We start from the raw sequence: 17,241 nt of genomic DNA on the forward strand, positions 1-17,241 counted from the left end.
TAGCGGGGGTGTATTTTCCGGATTAAGGTTTTTTCGCTATATATTTGTAGCGAGGGTTTCTTTTTCTGCAATGCAAGTAATACTGAGAAGTGTGAGGGACGAGCATTGTAACCCTATTCTCCATTGATCATGAAGCAAAATCTCATCTCACCGAGGACATAGGCAATCTTACCAAACCTCGTAAATCTATGTGCATTGCTTGTTTTTGTTTTTCCATTATCTTCTACATCGTTTTAGGATTGCGTTTCTACACCCTAACCACTTGATGATGACTCTAAAAGACAAAGACTAGGCATAGATTTCTTCCGCTGTTCAATGAAATTTCATCATTGTCTATCAGTTTTCATTTTTCATTTTTCAACCTTCTTGACTTTTAATTTTATATTGGCACTTGCCAAATAAAACAATAGAGAGCATTAATATAAGATAAGGATCGGTCCTACTCCTACCCTCATCAATGTTTTGTTGCTTCTTTCTTTTATGGTTTCAGATCTGGAATGGCAATTAAAATAGCCTTTACAGTTTTCACACGCCAAAGTTCTCCTAAGAACCCAAAATTTTGACTGGCTACCAAGCTAGGAAGTAGAACAAGAGCTGGGTTTTGCTCCAGACTCAAACAAAAGTTGCATCATCAAATATTGCAATATCAAGAATTGAACAGCTGTAACATTAAAATAGAAAACAGAAAACTAAACTGCAAACCACATAGTCTGGGTCTAATAAGTCATTACTCTTAACACAATTTATCAGGGAAGTGATAGGAATGGAGAGAATGCAGCAGAATAGATGTAATTCTTATTGGCTAACCGCTGGTCCAGAAAATCTATATATCTATGAAATAAAAGGGGAAATAGATGCTCCCTTGTCAAGCAGCCCCTGCGTCAGCTCAAGGACCAATGAGAGGACGCACATGGGTATCATCAAGAGGTGGATTTTTTGGATTTCACAGGGGTGGAGGCATCATTTGGTCGCCCTCTATGTCTGGGCACAGGACTGCACAACCAGAGAGCATTCTTTTCCCTTTAAAAATAAATAAAAGAGGATTAGATCATTCAGGCCCAGCTTTGGCAGATTTATTTCATCTTAGGTTGAACATATTTACCTTTAGATTTGGTCCTAACTTTCCCAACTAAAGACTATACATTTGCATGACAAAAAGCATGACACCAACTCATTCATAAGAACCAACAGTATTATGAAGATGCAACCTTCTCACCCTCTTTCTTACTTACATATTTTTGTGGAATAATGTATTTACATTCTAGTAACAATAAAGGATAAGGAGTAAAAAAAATTACATTGTTGCCACATTCTACAAACTTCATCTTGAACATAGGGTGTTGTCACACAATAGGGGTATTGTCTTTGAGCTTTTTTGCTATTTCAGCAACATACTTACCCTGGTAAAATGCTTGTTGGAGCTCTAGTTCCGTGGGTTGTCGAGAACCATCTCCTGCATAAGTTCCAGCACCATATGGAGAGCCACCCTTCCATTCATTCATCTCAAACATGCCACTTCCAAAAGTGTACCCGAGAGGGACAAAAATTATGCCAAGATGTGCTAACTGTGTCATTGCTGTTAATCTGCAACATGGGGAAATGATGAAGATTATAAAACCTATACTTCATATACATATCAAAGAAAGAACATTATACTGAAAAGGGAGAAGGGAGAGGGGGGGAGGCAAACAAAATTAACCAGTCTCAACTCCAGTGTAGAACCAACTAGTTACTAAAACCTTCCAAATGCTTGCAAATACTATTAAAGTAGAAAATAGAGGAAAACCTAGACTCGATTAATAGACAAAAATAATGTCAAGCACTATTTAAACAATGCCCATTAAGAATAACTGAAGACAGTAACAATGAGCACTGGAAGAAGAAATGGAAAAAAGGCACCACAATAGTAGGTGCTATGGGGAGGGGAAGAGAGAAATCCTATCAAGGAATCTCCAATGGTTTCACACTTTCACACACTTGGAGTTCCTGCAGAAAATGCTTCTGTTCAGAAACTTCCTATGTGACCTGAAACACTTCCAACTAGGAAACCCACTTATTTCCAACATGTGTGAACACTGACACAGACATGGTGATGATAGGTTAAAAGATTTACCATTTAGAGAGAAAAGCTAAAGGAATTGAGTAGAAGTTCTAAACAACCCAAAATAATAAACATAATATGTCAAACTGTTCATTAAAAGAAATAAAGCATACGGGAGGTGAATTAGTTGCCTGGTATTTTTGGTAAATGGCAATTGCAGATGATAAAAACATCCAAGCCTCTCTCCCATTTTGTGGGACAAGTGGTGATTCTTAGAATCAGAGTTGTACAAGTTATGTTTTCTTCTAAATAATGGGAGATGATGGAAATTCAATCAACAGAGAATTTTCCAAGAACATGACAAGTTTGCTGTACAATTACAAACACCCATGGTGGGTTGGTCTGTATATGTTGCCTTAGGTAGCAGAGCCCATGAAGAGGCTGGTCTTTCTGGAACCATAAATGGATCCAGGAAATTAAGGAATTACATGGCACCGTCCACATACAGCACCAATTTGAAACGATGAAGTGTTTTCCTCAGTCTTGTTGGTCATGACCACTCTCTTGAGCGGCTTGGCTGGTTATCTATCACCAATTTTGAAAAGATGAAGTGTTTTCGTGAGTTTTGGTTGGTGATGACCATTGCATTGAGCCATGGCTCAGTAGGTTGTGATCTTCAAAGTAATCTCTCTCACATTCTTGATAGGAATCAGAAGAAGCCTTAATGTTTCTCGTAAAAAATTTAAGAGAAGAAGAAGAAGCTCTCAGCTCCTGACTCTTGATAGAACTTAGGAAAAGGGAACACCTCAGGGCAGCCATGAGGATGAGGGAGAGAGGAGTCCACAAAAAGTAATAGGTCATAAATCATTAGAGTTATTTCAATTAAAAAAAAAAAAAAAACCAGATTTAGAAAATAAAGGGACTATTGTATCGTGAACAGATCAGGTTCACGTACGAGAATGTTCTCGTACACTCCTGATCTGTGGTTATAGAATCTATTAAATGAAGAGAGAGAAAATTAATTCTATATCCACGGACCAGAACCGTTCTTGTACATTCTCATACGTGAACCTGATCTGCTCTCCTATTGTATCAAGGCGTATTTTAGTCATCTGAGAAGAATGCTATAAAAATCATGAAGGTGATTATGGCCAGCTAAGCGACAAAGTTCGGGGCACCCGTATTATCAAAAGCATGGGTGGCTGACAAACATAATAAGTAAAAACAGCATAAATAGCTTGATGGAAAACACATAAAAACAATCTTATCACTCCAATAACACTTATTTGTTCTTGACAAACATAATAAGTAAAAACAGCATAAATAGCTTGATGGAAAACACATAAAAACAATCTTATCACTCCAATAACACTTATTTGTTCAAAAAAGGTGTTGTATAGGTATATCCCAGTCCCCAAATCTTCTCTTTTAAGTATGTCTGCTGAAATACTCATATCTCATATTCCAACACTCACAACTACATCCATAAATGGATAACTCTCATATATGGTGGCAATTATACAAATAGTAGGGGTCTTATCACCTTCAAAAAAATTGGGACCTAGAAAAATGAAAAGCAGACTCCCTTTTAGTACTAAATAAAAAAATAAAAAACTCTTGGTTACCAAAAAGACAAAGTAACTCCTAAACTAAATTTGGACTTTGGATGGAATGAGATGTGGTCAACTATGGGGGTTCAGATAACCGAAACCTGATCAGACGACAAGATATAAACTTGAAGTCACCTGAACCTGCAACTAGGGGATGTCCAGCAGGGCATTAGTGAGATAAGGTTTTTCCAGAATAAAGACCATAAGGAGAAATCAACAAGAAAATAGTAGCTTTTAGAAGGGGGAAAAGAGAGGGGAGGAGTATTCCTTTTTTTTTTTGGTTATGACTTCACCCAAATCACCACAAAAATTAAAACAAAACCTTACAAGTAGGGTTAACCCAACCCCATCTCCAGCCATATTGTACTTTATCTTGAACTCTTATGTATGATCCACACTTCAAAAGGTTCTCGGACTTGATACATGCCATTCATGCTTCCTCCAAATCCACCTCAGCAGTTCATGATAGTTTGCATCAACAGTAGTGTCCAAAATTCAGCTAGTTGTAGGAGATCCATCTGGATTTCTAAATTCTCCCTCCCACTGTTCATCTAGCACTGCCAGTCCTCCCCATCATGTTGCACTGTTTTATTTTCATAGGGTAACCAGAAAAGTGAAAACCACTGCCATTGGTGGCCTGGTTCTCTGATAATTAATCATGACAACTCCATCAACACAAGTTTTCAATTTTCCTTAAGCATCTAAAATCTTGTTATGACTAAGTGGGGGAGAAACCAAAAACATAAAATGTGTCCTGCCCCCTATCAAGCTTTCAATGATTGATTTGACGATGGTAATGTCTATCTTTTTTTTGGTAAACAGGTGATGTCTATCATTGACTAAAATTAGGTACTTTAATCCTTTACCAGTTGATTAGTTACTTGAGTCAGCTCTGTTCAGAAGGTCCATCATGTTGGGAAACATGTCCACACTCCTTGGTGTTAATAAACAAACATACATCTTTAACTTGGTTTGATAAAAAGTGATTAGTTTGAAGACAGTGTAATTAGCTTGAAGAAACACTTAGAAGGTCGAATCAAGACATGAAGCTTAAAGACATGGAATTGCAAACAAGAAGAAAAGAAGATGAAGTGCCAAAGAGTGGAAAGTTCAAGTGAAGAAGAAGACCACTAGGATAGATTAGTCACTTTTAATGTAATTTGTAATTTCCACATATATAAATGCACTCACCTCATACATGTGCATTGCATCATACTAGAATGACCATAGAGCATACCTTGACCAAGTATGAAAAGTCTCTAAATGGTGTGGAACACACATTAATCTGAATCAAGTATATTTTAGGGAATCTTAAAATTAGTATCAGGAGATGAAACCTTCATAGAAGTTGTAGGAAATTGAGTTGTGATTCCAACGCAACTGATCTCAGATCAATCTGAAGTTGGACCGAAAAGTTATGGTCAAAACACTGACGACTGGTCAGTATGACAGCATTCTGTCAAAACAGAGCATGTCATGTTGGCGATCGACCGGCTGGAAGCCCCAGTCGACCGGAACTGTCCTAGACCATAGGCGGTCGACCGACTGAAAGTCCCGGTCGACCGGTGACTTCCTGGAAATGCCCCAACGGCTATATTTTGCCTTCAACGGCTCTTGGCGATCGACCGGCTACCGATGGTGGTCGACCAGTGGTCCCAGAATACGTCCGTTAGAGCCTGGTTTCCTGTCTAAAATGCTTCACTAAGTTCACCTATAAATACCCAAACCACTCTTAATTAAATATTCATTAAGAAATAGCTTTAAAAGCATTATTGCAAGCATTCAAGAATTTTATTTCTACTTGAGTTGTTCTATTACACAAATCCCAACAAAAGACTCAAGTCTCAATCAAAGTCCTCTACTCTCTCCTGTGCAAGTCAAAACCATAAGAGAGGACTTTACAAAAGGTGTTTCATTCATCATTCATCATTTATCATTCATTATCATCATTTGCACCACACTTGAGGTATTCCTCTTATTCCACTATTTCTTATTTATTTCTGTTTTTACAATTCTAGACTGTACTTAGGATTATAAGGATTCTCTTATCCTAAAAAGAAAAAGGTCTCTCTCTACCTCCAAAAGAGATTGTAAAGGCATCTCTCTGCCTGGAAAGGGGATTTGTAAGGATACTCTTATCCTTACAAAAAAATTGTAAAGGTTTTCTTCCCTACCTACTGTACTGAAAGGGAGAACTAGTGGAATACCTTACAAGAGGATTCTTATAGGGAGTGGACTAGACTCGAATTGAGTCGAACCACTATAAATCTTGTGTTTGTGGTTGTACTTGTTTTATTCTCTCCGCATTATTTTAACTTGTAATCACACTTGTGACCTATTTATCGAAAAGAGTTAAATTCCACTAGTATAACCTATTCACCCTCCCTCTAGGTTATTTCAATCGCAACAAGAGCTATATCTTAGGGAGGATTTGAACTTTCACGTATAGAAATATAAGGAAAGAATAAGAGAGAGAAAAAGTACTCACGCAGTATTCTCCTGGCCCCCTCCATGGAAACCGGTGCTCCAGAAGATACCAGCAGGTTTACCAGCGAGCGCCTGAGAATCCCCGAGCTCATGGGTGCCATCAAAGAAAGCTTGGAACTGGGCCGCCATCATCCCAAAACGAGATGGAAATCCAAAGAGAAAACCATCGGCTTCCACAAGTTGTTCGGGACTTATTACAGGCACATCCTCTGCTTTTGGTGGTGCCTTCATCTTCTCCAATACCCGCTCCGGAAGTGTCTCAGGCACCTTCTCCATTACTCCATCCATAATCAATCAATGAAACAGGGATTTAGTTTAAATAAAATCAAAGAAATGAAGAAAACAGAAAAGCCCCCTTTTTGAGTTCTCAAACCCATCAACCATCCTCGCTCCTCCTTCCTCTGCTCACCTGCCAGAGCGTGGCTTCCACACCTTCTACACTATTGGCTCCCCGATGAACTTCCCTTGCCATGATCCCCACATGACTGTACAAGGAGTAGTAGCTTCAATGAAGAAAACATTAACACCATTAAGACTTCAAGTCAAATTGAATTGCCAACGACAGAAGAATCAAAAAAACAAAGATGAAGGAAGAGAGGGTAAGATGAAAACCAATTTAATGTTTTCCGTTTAGCTACCCACATTACATAGAGCTTCGTGCTGTTGCTGGCCATGTCTGCAACAAGATCGTCGATGCGGATAACTACCCCCTGAGAGCCTGAGATATGGGAGAAAGCTGAACACAGTGTGGAGAAGCCGAGACGGAGCTTGGAGCCGTGGAGCCTTGGATTCATATATAACATCCCCTAATAACTTTTTCTTACTTTTATTTTTTTGGGGGGTTGGTGGGGGGGGGGGGGTAAGTCCTAATCTAATGTGACGTTCGGAGTAGGGTCATGGTGTGTAGGAGGATAAGATCATTGGAGCTTGGTCATGGTGTTCTCCGGAGGAGGGCTAGGACTGGCTACCTCAATTAAAAAACGTTGGATTTGGGTTTCTACAGCCAACCAGATTCATTAGCCATTTTTAAGCTTAAATAAAAAAATTTATTCTTACTATTGATTGTCTAAATTCTAAAGAGGAAAGAAAAAAGAGTTAACAATTCGAGATTTTTTTTTCTTTTTTCTTTTTTTTTTTTTTTTTTGTGTGGACCAATGGAGATTTAAATTCTAGGGGAAAGAAAGATTGATTTTGATCTTACTAAAGTTGATTATAATATCTTATGAAAAAAAAAGTTTGATTCTAATAAGTTATTATTATCTGATGTGGTATGTAAGAGAGAAAACAAGTCCAATTTGGGACAAAATCCTTTTTCAATATTTTAAAATTTCATGATGTCAAGCCCCAAGGCTAGATCAATTGGCAGGAGACCATCTTTTACCTCAAAAAAATAAACAAAATAAGAGATCATCCCTTGTCTTATACGTGTGAGATAATCTAATTACCATGATGAATGTCATTTAGATGCCTAACACACTTTAATAAATAAGCTTTTTTTTATTACTTAAGAAAAGTAAGAAACCATCCCTCAGAAGCGAGATGAGAACCTTGGCACGTATGTTTAGGTGAACATATACTTTAGGTGTGAACTCTAGCTAGTCTCATATATTATCATTTAAAGAGTGAAAATGGATTCCAACAAAAAAAAAAGTGAAAATGAATATTTATAAAAATAATAAGGATAGGTGTTGGCACATGTAAATCCAAATAAATGTACATGCAGAGGATCACGATCCCAGTATCTATGGCCCTCATGAATATCAAACTTTATGATCCATATGGAGATTTACAATATGTTCCCTTGCAGCCATGGCTTAAGGTATAGGTCTTGGATCGATGTATTGACGCACCCCAATTCTGATTCTGGAGTGTTAAAAAAAACAAAGCTAAAAGACCATCCCTAAGAAGTGAGATGAGAATGTTAGAACTCCCTAAGGGTTTGAGATTGAAACCCTATGGAGGAAACCACACAGGAAAAACAAGAACACGAATCTAATAAAATTATGGAGGATCGATTTGTACCTTTCACCTAGTATGCTGAAGATGATTGATGTTGGTCACTCCCACTTTCGCTCTATTGGCTTGGCTATGGATCTTCTACAACCCCTTAAACCTCATTGGTTCTCTCACTTTAGTGGTAAAGTGGGGAAGAGTGAATAATGGTTGTAGGGACCCAAAACCTAGTATTTATAATACTGTCCTGCACTCAAAACCCTAAACCACAATGGGTTGAGCCAGCATATCCCTAAGCTTGAGAGTGGACCGAACCGGTTCATGCAATTTGACTCTCACCCATTTAATCAACCCGAATAATTAATTTAGCCCATAAATCCAACAATCTCCCACTTGGGCTACATTAATTATAAGGATGTCTTTTAAATTGGTGTGGCCATAGAATCTTATTACATTAACCACTTTTACTGTGATTCAGTTGAAAAACCACTCACATCGAATAACAGCAGAAGATACACCTCAATATACGGCATACAACTTTCTGTTATTACAAACATAAGTAAGTTTCTTAACACGAATCTATGTGGGATACCATCATAGAAATATTGACATATCCTCAAATTACACTGTTGTCATTCCATGTAGGTCCTTAACTGTGATATTAACCTTCACTGTGGCAAATCGCCTTTGATCTGTGGTTAATATCTAACTGTGGCCTTCCGCCTATAAACTGTGGCAAATATTGCCTATGAACTGTGACAAATACTGTCTTAAAATGTGGCAAACATTACCTTTTGAACTGTGGCAAAATATTACCTATAACCAAGACAATTACTGCCTATAAAAACATTCTTAAATGAAATCATAAACCAAATATTTCAATAAATAACTGTGCATAATGTAAATGCTAAAACTTAACCATAATTCATCAAACTGTGCCCCAAACATACGGGCTAAGGTTCAAAACATAAACAAATACTAAACAAAATCAAAGCTCCCACTAATCAAGCATTTCAAATAACTGTATGTAAAGAAATCCTAACTACTTGATGGGACCAAATTTTACTTGCTCTCAATTACTGGTGATCATTCTACCTCACCCTTTCTTGGTATCATCCTGCTTATCAGCCCCAGAATTCTTCCTCTTCTCTAACCATTTCTTGAAAATAAAACAATCCTTCTTCACATGTCCTTTCTTATGGCACCAGAAACACTCTACGTTGTTGGTATTCTCTTCATCCTGAGCCTTTTGAGATGTGTCAAGTTCTTGAGAGCTATTATTCCTGTCATATGGCTTGGCGCTTCCTCTGTTGGAAAAATTTTTGTTCCTTCTACTTGGTCCACCAGAAGATCCCTTGTGGAAAGTTGCATGTGCACTCTCAAACCTAGTTTGTTTCAATTTTTCTTCCTCTTGAGTGCAAATGGAAATTAGCTCATTTAGGGTCCAATCGTCCTTCAGTGCAATGTAGGTAGATTGGATAACATTATACTGACTAGGGAGGGTATTCAGTGCAATATGTACAATATATTCTTCATCGATCTGTATTCCAAGATCCTTAAGTTTACCAGCATCAGTAGCTACACCCAAAATGTATTCTCTAACACTCCCACATCCATCATACCTTGTATTCATTAGCCTGGTCATCAATGTGGTTTTCTCAGCTTTCTTGTTGTGTTGAAATCTACCTTTAATAGCATCCAGGAATTCTTTTGCAGTGTCTTTGATCTCTATGTTCCTACGTATAATTTCAGGAACTGCCCTTTTTAAAACCAGTATGCACTTTCTGTTTGCTTCAGTCCATTTCTTAAACTTGGTCCTTNTTTTTTTGTATGAACCAATGGAGATTTAAATTCTAGGGGAAAGAAAGATTGATTTTGATCTTACTAAAGTTGATTATAATATCTTATGAAAAAAAAAGTTTGATTCTAATAAGTTATTATTATCTGATGTGGTATGTAAGAGAGAAAACAAGTCCAATTTGGGACAAAATCCTTTTTCAATATTTTAAAATTTCATGATGTCAAGCCCCAAGGCTAGATGAATTGGCAGGAGACCATCTTTTACCTCAAAAAAATAAACAAAATAAGAGATCATCCCTTGTCTTATACGTGTGAGATAATCTAATTACCATGATGAATGTCATTTAGATGCCTAACACACTTTAATAAATAAGCTTTTTTTTATTACTTAAGAAAAGTAAGAAACCATCCCTCAGAAGCGAGATGAGAACCTTGGCACGTATGTTTTGGTGAACATATACTTTAGGTGTGAACTCTAGCTAGTCTCATATATTATCATTTAAAGAGTGAAAATGGATTCCAACAAAAAAAAAAAAGAAATGTGAAAATGAATATTTATAAAAATAATAAGAATAGGTGTTGGCACATGTGTAAATCCAAATAAATGTACATGCAAAGGATCACGATCCCAGTATCTATGGCCCTCATGAATATCAAACTTTATGATCCATATGGAGGTTTACAATATGTTCCCTTGCAGCCATGGCTTAAAGTATAGGTCTTGGATCGATGTATTGACGCACCCCAATCCTGATTCTGGAGTGTTAAAAAAAAAAGCTAAAAGACCATCCCTAAGAAGTGAGATGAGAAACCTTGCACACATCGTTTAGGTGAATGTGCAATTTAGGTGTGAACTGAGTCTCAATTATTACCATTTAAAGAGTGAAAAGGGATATGTATGAGAATAATAGGGATAGGAAGTTGGCACATGTGGTGTAAGTTCTAATAAATGTGCATGTAGAGGATCACGATCCCGGTATCTATGGCCCTCATGAATATCAAACTTTTTTATCCTTATGGGTTCACAACATGTACTCTTGCAGCCATGGCTTAAGGTATAGGACTTGGATCAATGTATTGGCACCCCATTCCTAATTCCAGAGTGGCTTCTTGAATCAGATCAGTATCGTTTGATCGGCCACTCCGTTGATCCTTTTTCTTATATAACTTGAACGTCAACATTTGCATAATAGTAGAATAGAACCAAGTTTTTTATTTGCTGAACTTCTTCCCCCCATATCATCGCAAAAATCAGGGCATTATTTTCATATCCTACAGTTTAGTAAGGTAGTTGAATGGCTCGAATCCATAGATCTTTCTACTCCTTTAATAGTTTCCTCAAAACTCAAAATTTTAGGTATTTTTCATGATTAAACTCAATTTTTATGATTCTTTGTGCACAAAATATCAAGTTTAATATGATATCTTACTGATTGCACCTACTATCCTTTTCCGCCCTAAAGCCACTGTGAGAAGATTTAGCCATATTGTGAAGAGGATTGAAAAAAAACTTGCTTTATGAAAAGTTAACTTGCTCTCTTTTGCAAGAACAGGTTGGGTTCAATCAGCTTTGTCCTCTATTTTCTCTTACCTATTGTCTTGTTTTGCTTTTCTTAAAGCTATTTGTGTTGGATATGTGTGTCCATCCAATCCTGTTTTATTAATAAGATTGTTTAATTTCATTTATCCATTCATTTATTTATTAGGCTTGTAAGTTGTTCCACTGGTTTTCACCAAAAATTATTCTTGGCTAAGGATAGGACCAAACATCCTGTTCATATGGTCATTACATTGTCTGTTACCAGGAATGTGATTCCGGTACATAAATGTAAGTACACATACTATGTGTATAGAAAAGAATCACGTATGTATGACTGTCAGTTATTTGAGGACGAGATTAATACTCGTCACTTGACCTTTGACCTGAGAGGTCCTATTTGTTGCAATGTTGTATCACGTGTTTTGATAAACCAATGGTTGACGTCCAATAGACTATATATTAGTATGTTAGACACGTGATCCCACATTGTTAATAAACGAGATCGTCAACATGGAATTCACTGCCCTTAATTGGGGAATATCGAGGAGAGAATGTTTGTGCTTGATCAGACAAAAATCTGGTACCAATGTCATTTTTGTAAATTGTTTACAATGTTATTTTTTAATATAAAAATAATTTTTATTTATCAAATTTTATTTGAAATATTTTTTGGCATCCAATCATGTTCACAGAATCTCTGGAACAGACATGTCCAATGAGTTGGGGTTAGACAGTATTAAATTACATGTTCTATAACTCATTATGGGATATTGAAAAAGTGAAAGGTCTTATGTGTAAATCAAAGAGTTAGATTGCATGACAATATTTGATAATATTAAATGGTTCATTATCTTTTTATTTACGGTAGTGAATAAAATATAATTTGATTATATTGTCACCCATAATAAGAAAGATAGTAATCATTTTTAGATTCCACCTCTTCACACTTTAGAAGTAAAGTAGTTGTTCAATTTTGGAAACTGTTTTCTACCACCAAGATTTATCTTTCTTTCTATAGGAAACAAAGATTTGACGAAAAGAGAAAACCCTACTAAAAGAGGTTTTATTACATAAGGGATAAGGGAGAAAGAGATTTAGTTTTTTTTTTTTTTTTTTTTTTTTTTTTTTAAACTTTCCTCTCTTCTCTCTCCCTTCCTTCTCTACTTTGTGAATGAGTGTATGAAAGAGAAAACTTTAATGGTGGATTGATTTTCTCCAATAGAACGTGGATTATAGTTTCAAAGTGTTGAGATCATTTCCCATGGTTGCTCAAGTGTGAAAGGACTATTATCTAGAGGAGGAACTTCGATTGCGGTTCTAAAGTAAACCGTTTCATTCTGATATATTTAATTTTTTTGTACAGTGATCTCGAATGCAAGAGATCCCAATCCGATCCTTTTTGCTGCGCGATTGGGTTCTTGCCAACAATTTATAGGAATATCTGCACTTCTAGAAGGGTGATAAAGACCAAACTAAGAAATCTCATCTCATTGATGGCACAAAGTCTGCTTACTTAAGTCATATGGTGGGTTAGGGATCAAAAGTTTGGAAACCCAAAACAAAACCCTCCTTTTGAAGCTTGACTGGCATCTTATTAATGAGGAAGATTCCTTTCGGGCACAGACCTAAAAAAAAGAAAATATTCTATTTTTGAGCCTATTACCTTTAAAATAGAAAGGGATATGTCACATAGAACAACATTGTAAGTATCCTCCCTTAGGTTACTGCATCTTCTTTTAAGTCTCTTATTTTATACTTTTTAAATTCTTTGACTAATAACTGCTGATAACTTAAACTATTTTTTCTACCATTTTTTATTACTACATGCTATTTCCTATGGTCCCTCTGGAACAGGATCATCTTTACCTACGTGAAGCCAAATCCATTCTTGGTCTTAAATCTTGTATTTGAGTGAATTTCCCACTCGAGGAAGGTAATCCAAGACCTATTACCTAATATTCATATAATATGCTAATTCCAAATAACAACCAATATTATTGATATGTTTGGTAGTCACCGACCCTAGGAAAAATATTGTTGGATGGGCTGCTTGCATTATAAGCAAAGGTAAATTTGTCTCATTACTTGTCAATTATACGATGACAGGACAGGCTTTGGAGGTCAGCGTTTAGGGCATTCTCTATGGGTTGGAGTAAGCGATAGATGGAGGATGGAGAATAGAAGAGATCTGGAATGACTCTAAGGAGATAGATGAATTATTGGAGTACGGGAGCGCTATCCTCTGTTCTTCCTTTAACCTTTGTTAGTAATATTGTTCAATTCCCTATGAATTCTAGAAATGATGTTTGGTGGTGCCACCTATCAAAAAAAGAGACCCTCACCACTAAATGGCTACTAAATTTCTAAATTGTGGTGTGATGTCTAACCAAATTTGTTTGAGATCATACTCACATCTTTGCTCATATTAGTGGCGATTCTACCGGAAACTCTAAACACAAAAATTAAGATCTTTTTCTGGAGATTGGCAAATGGAGGAATCCCCACAAAGGATTTGATGGAAAATTGGATGAATATTGACTCTTGTGATTTCTGCCAAAATCACCATGAGTCTATTTGGTATACTTTCATCTCTTGTGAATTCACCAAGAAAATTTGGGCCGCTTGCCCACTGGGTTTACTATCTAAGAATCTCTTGGCACCCTCTTAGGGATGTAAATTGGTCAAATTCTAATTAAATAGGGCACTATCCAAATTCGATCCGTTTATCGACTGGATATGTAAAATGGTATGAAATTCGAATTTGCTTTTTTAATGGATTACGAATATTGTCGAATCAGGTTCATTTAGCAAACACTTACTCATTAGGAGCCTGCAAATCTAGGGCAAGAACTAGGGATCAATCTCCACCATCCAATTTTGGGCATCGTCACTTTGAAGGGTCAAACGTAGGGATTCAGAGAACCAAATGGGAAGGATGACAAGCATTAGTTCAAATGACCGCTTTGCAGAGTTGCAGATAATCAGTTGAAAGAGAGAAGGGAATGTAGCCGCTGATCCGATCTACTAAAATGCTTTATAACATCAGACATTTGATTTAATAAGGTTCATCATAACATCAGACCTTTGATTCAATAATCTCGCAATCTAAAAATCCCACTCAAGGGTTTGGTCTTCGCTCACCCATGCTAAGCCACCGACAAAGCATCAGAAGATATGGAACTCACTATATGCAGTAGTCATTGTTGAAGAAAGGAAGGAAGCAAGAGCAAAGAAACTGAAAAAATAATAAGGTGATGGGGTTTAAAGAAGAATAAGAAGAATGAAGGTCAGGTGGCATGGAGAAAAATTTCTCACTTTGATAATCACAATGTAATACATTATACAATATACTCAAGTCTTCACAATTAATATATATATATATATATATAGTTTATTGGAGAATTAAACGGATTGGATATTGCGATTTCCATATTTGTATTCGTTTACTTTCCGGATGGATACGGATAATTTTCGGACAATGATTTTTTGAATACGGATATTTCTAAACGAATACGAATACAAATCAAATTTGGATTTTCGACTATCCATTTACATCCCTACATCCTCGTTTAACCTTCTTATTATGTATTTGTTTAAATTTGGCACAATCCTTGTCAATAATCATAGAAATTTTTTTTATTTCCTTTTTTACCATATGTCACTTCATTTGAATCCATAGGAATGATGTTCTTTTTCACTAGGCTAAACCAAACTCCTTTTTTATAGTCAACCCTGCTAACCAATGGTTGATACATTGTCCACAACCCCTTAATCAACTAGGAACACTTAAACAAACTGAACCGATGATCACATGCATCCCCTATAATGATCTATTTTTATCTTTTTGGGAAATTTATCACGCCACTCCTTGGAGAATGCCACAATTATAAGACCACCTCCTCTGTTTCACCGAATTATTCTCAGACCCCCTACCATCAATCACTGTTAAGGAATATACCTTATATGCTGATATCCACAATAATATTTTATTTTAAATACCAAAATGCCTTTATTAAGTATGAAGTACCTAAAATGCCCTTGTAATAAGTTACTATTTCTTTCCCATTCCATGACCCCATTCCACCAGATCGTTCAGAGTAGCAACAACGGATGACGACTCGTAGAACCTCGTGGCGAAACCCCTTTGTGCTTGGATCGTGTGTTTCTTCTCTCTTTAGTTGATCGGTCGCCTAGTTGTAATAATCAAACAACTAAAATAAAAGCTTATTATGCACAAGACCATAGAGAATTTTCATATGAATGCTCATCATACTAGATATCGTAGGCCATTTTCTTCAAATTTCTGTAATATGTTGGTGGCGGCAATGGCATGAAGTCGAACCCACCAACTCCACTTTTCTTCCTCATCTCCCTCAATGTCCTAAATATATCTTCAGACATCAAAGCCAAGTGCTGCACTCTAGGCCCATCGTTATGCTCCAAGTAAGTCTGTATCTGACTCTACCTCTTTGTTCCAAACACTGGTTCATTCATTGGCAACAACACCATCTCATCATTGTTTGCTAGAACAACCGAACTCAATCCACTCTCACTGGTACCCACATCCTCCGTTGTAGACTCTGCAAATTCATGGAACCCTGTGAATTCCTTCACATAAGCCACCGCCTTAGCCAGGTTAGTAACGTTACCGACCGCACGGTCAAGGCAGCTAATCCTGTAATCAAGAAGTGGGAACTAGGATGATCCCTCAACCTTCTCGAATCAAGGAAGAAAGATTGGATCCTGAGTCCTATGGCTAACGTAGCAGAGGACTACATCACCGTAGAGTTGGACCTCGGCAATGACCGTAGCACCGCCATCAAGTTCCACCTGAGGAGACTAAGGTTTTGCACCATTGGCGACACTGGTGTTGAAGGCAACAACGGCGTCTTCGACCTCAATGGTGACGGCTTGGATGGCAAGACCATGGGTGGTGGCGAAGGAGGCGATGTAAGATTTTCTATTAGGTGCATCATAGTCAAAGATTTGTTTCCAAAACCGATTTAGTGGTGTTGACTAAAGATGGAGTAAGCAGAAAGAATCTAATATTATTGGTAAGTGATCTCTATGGAGATATTGGATTCTATTAGCACACCTTAATGGTATGAAATATTTATTACCATGTGTGGACCTAAGGTATTGTTTCCTTAATGGGGAGGAAACCCTAATTTTATTGCAGAGTTGGTCCCTACCCTCACCCCTATATATAGTTATCACTGACCCATTAAGTGAAGCTATCAATCAAAAGCAAAAGGGAAAGAGGGTAGACCAGACCAATATTGATCGAGTTGTATAAGAAGCATACAAGAAGACGTTGAGGAGCTCTTATTCTTCAACCAGATGGATTCAGGTATGCCTAAAACATGTATTTTATAGTGTTTGTCATGCATGCTTATCGATCTTTATGAATCGTTCCGTATTTGTTTTCTATCAATGGTATCAGAGCCTCGTTCATGAAAAATCGATCGGTTGTACCACCAGTAATAAATATCAATTTCTTCTCCTCGAGTCGTTTTGTTTTGAAGAAATAAGAAAAGTAATATATTATTACTAAAGGACAAAACTTACAAAGTTTTATTTAAAAAAAAAAAGTGACAAAAGCAACCGTACTTGCTTTTGCTTTTACTGTTTGATTTTAATAAAAAAAAAAGTGACAAAAGCAATCGTACTTGCTTTTGCTTTTACTGTTTTATTTTAATAAAAAAAAAGTGACAAAAGCAACCGTACTTGCTTTTGCTTTTACTGTTTGATTTTAATAAAAAAAAAAAGTGACAAAAGCAACCGTACTTGCTTTTGCTTTTATGGTTTGG

At 36.8% G+C, this 17,241-nt stretch overlaps 1 protein-coding gene and 1 pseudogene across 4 annotated transcripts; both read right to left on the reverse strand.

The window, feature by feature from the left end:
• Nucleotides 1-1,193: 1,193 nt before the first annotated feature.
• LOC122057464 (probable NAD(P)H dehydrogenase (quinone) FQR1-like 3) lies at nt 1,194-6,939 on the reverse strand. Of its 4 annotated transcripts, none has more exons than XM_042619574.1 (4): nt 6,781-6,939; nt 6,548-6,641; nt 6,140-6,405; nt 1,194-1,584 (listed from the first exon to the last, which is right to left on the reverse strand). In XM_042619574.1, exons 1-4 carry the CDS (start codon nt 6,930-6,932, stop codon nt 1,344-1,346), a joined length of 753 nt encoding a protein of 250 aa, XP_042475508.1. In that variant the 5' UTR covers nt 6,933-6,939; the 3' UTR covers nt 1,194-1,343. The 4 variants fall into 4 exon arrangements, with proteins under 4 accessions (XP_042475508.1, XP_042475507.1, XP_042475509.1 ...); XM_042619573.1 differs by having other exon boundaries at nt 6,751-6,939; XM_042619575.1 differs by lacking the exon at nt 6,781-6,939 and having other exon boundaries at nt 6,140-6,416.
• Nucleotides 6,940-14,972: 8,033 nt separating this feature from the next.
• LOC122094743 overlaps nt 14,973-17,241 on the reverse strand; it is a 20,794-nt pseudogene continuing 18,525 nt past the window's right edge.

This window comes from Macadamia integrifolia, chromosome 12 (assembly GCF_013358625.1).
Source record: "Macadamia integrifolia cultivar HAES 741 chromosome 12, SCU_Mint_v3, whole genome shotgun sequence".
Lineage (NCBI taxonomy): Eukaryota > Viridiplantae > Streptophyta > Magnoliopsida > Proteales > Proteaceae > Macadamia > Macadamia integrifolia.

Bases quoted from the DNA above. Each gene is read 5' to 3' on its own strand.
- LOC122057464 (XM_042619573.1), bottom strand. From the start codon at position 6,932: ATGAATCCAAGGCTCCACGGCTCCAAGCTCCGTCTCGGCTTCTCCACA. The intron at 6,642-6,750 runs GTTTTCATCTTA...TCTTCATTGAAG, and splicing joins AAACGGAAAACATTAAATTG to CTACTACTCCTTGTACAGTC. The intron at 6,406-6,547 runs GTGAGCAGAGGA...GTAATGGAGAAG, and splicing joins TGGAAGCCACGCTCTGGCAG to GTGCCTGAGACACTTCCGGA.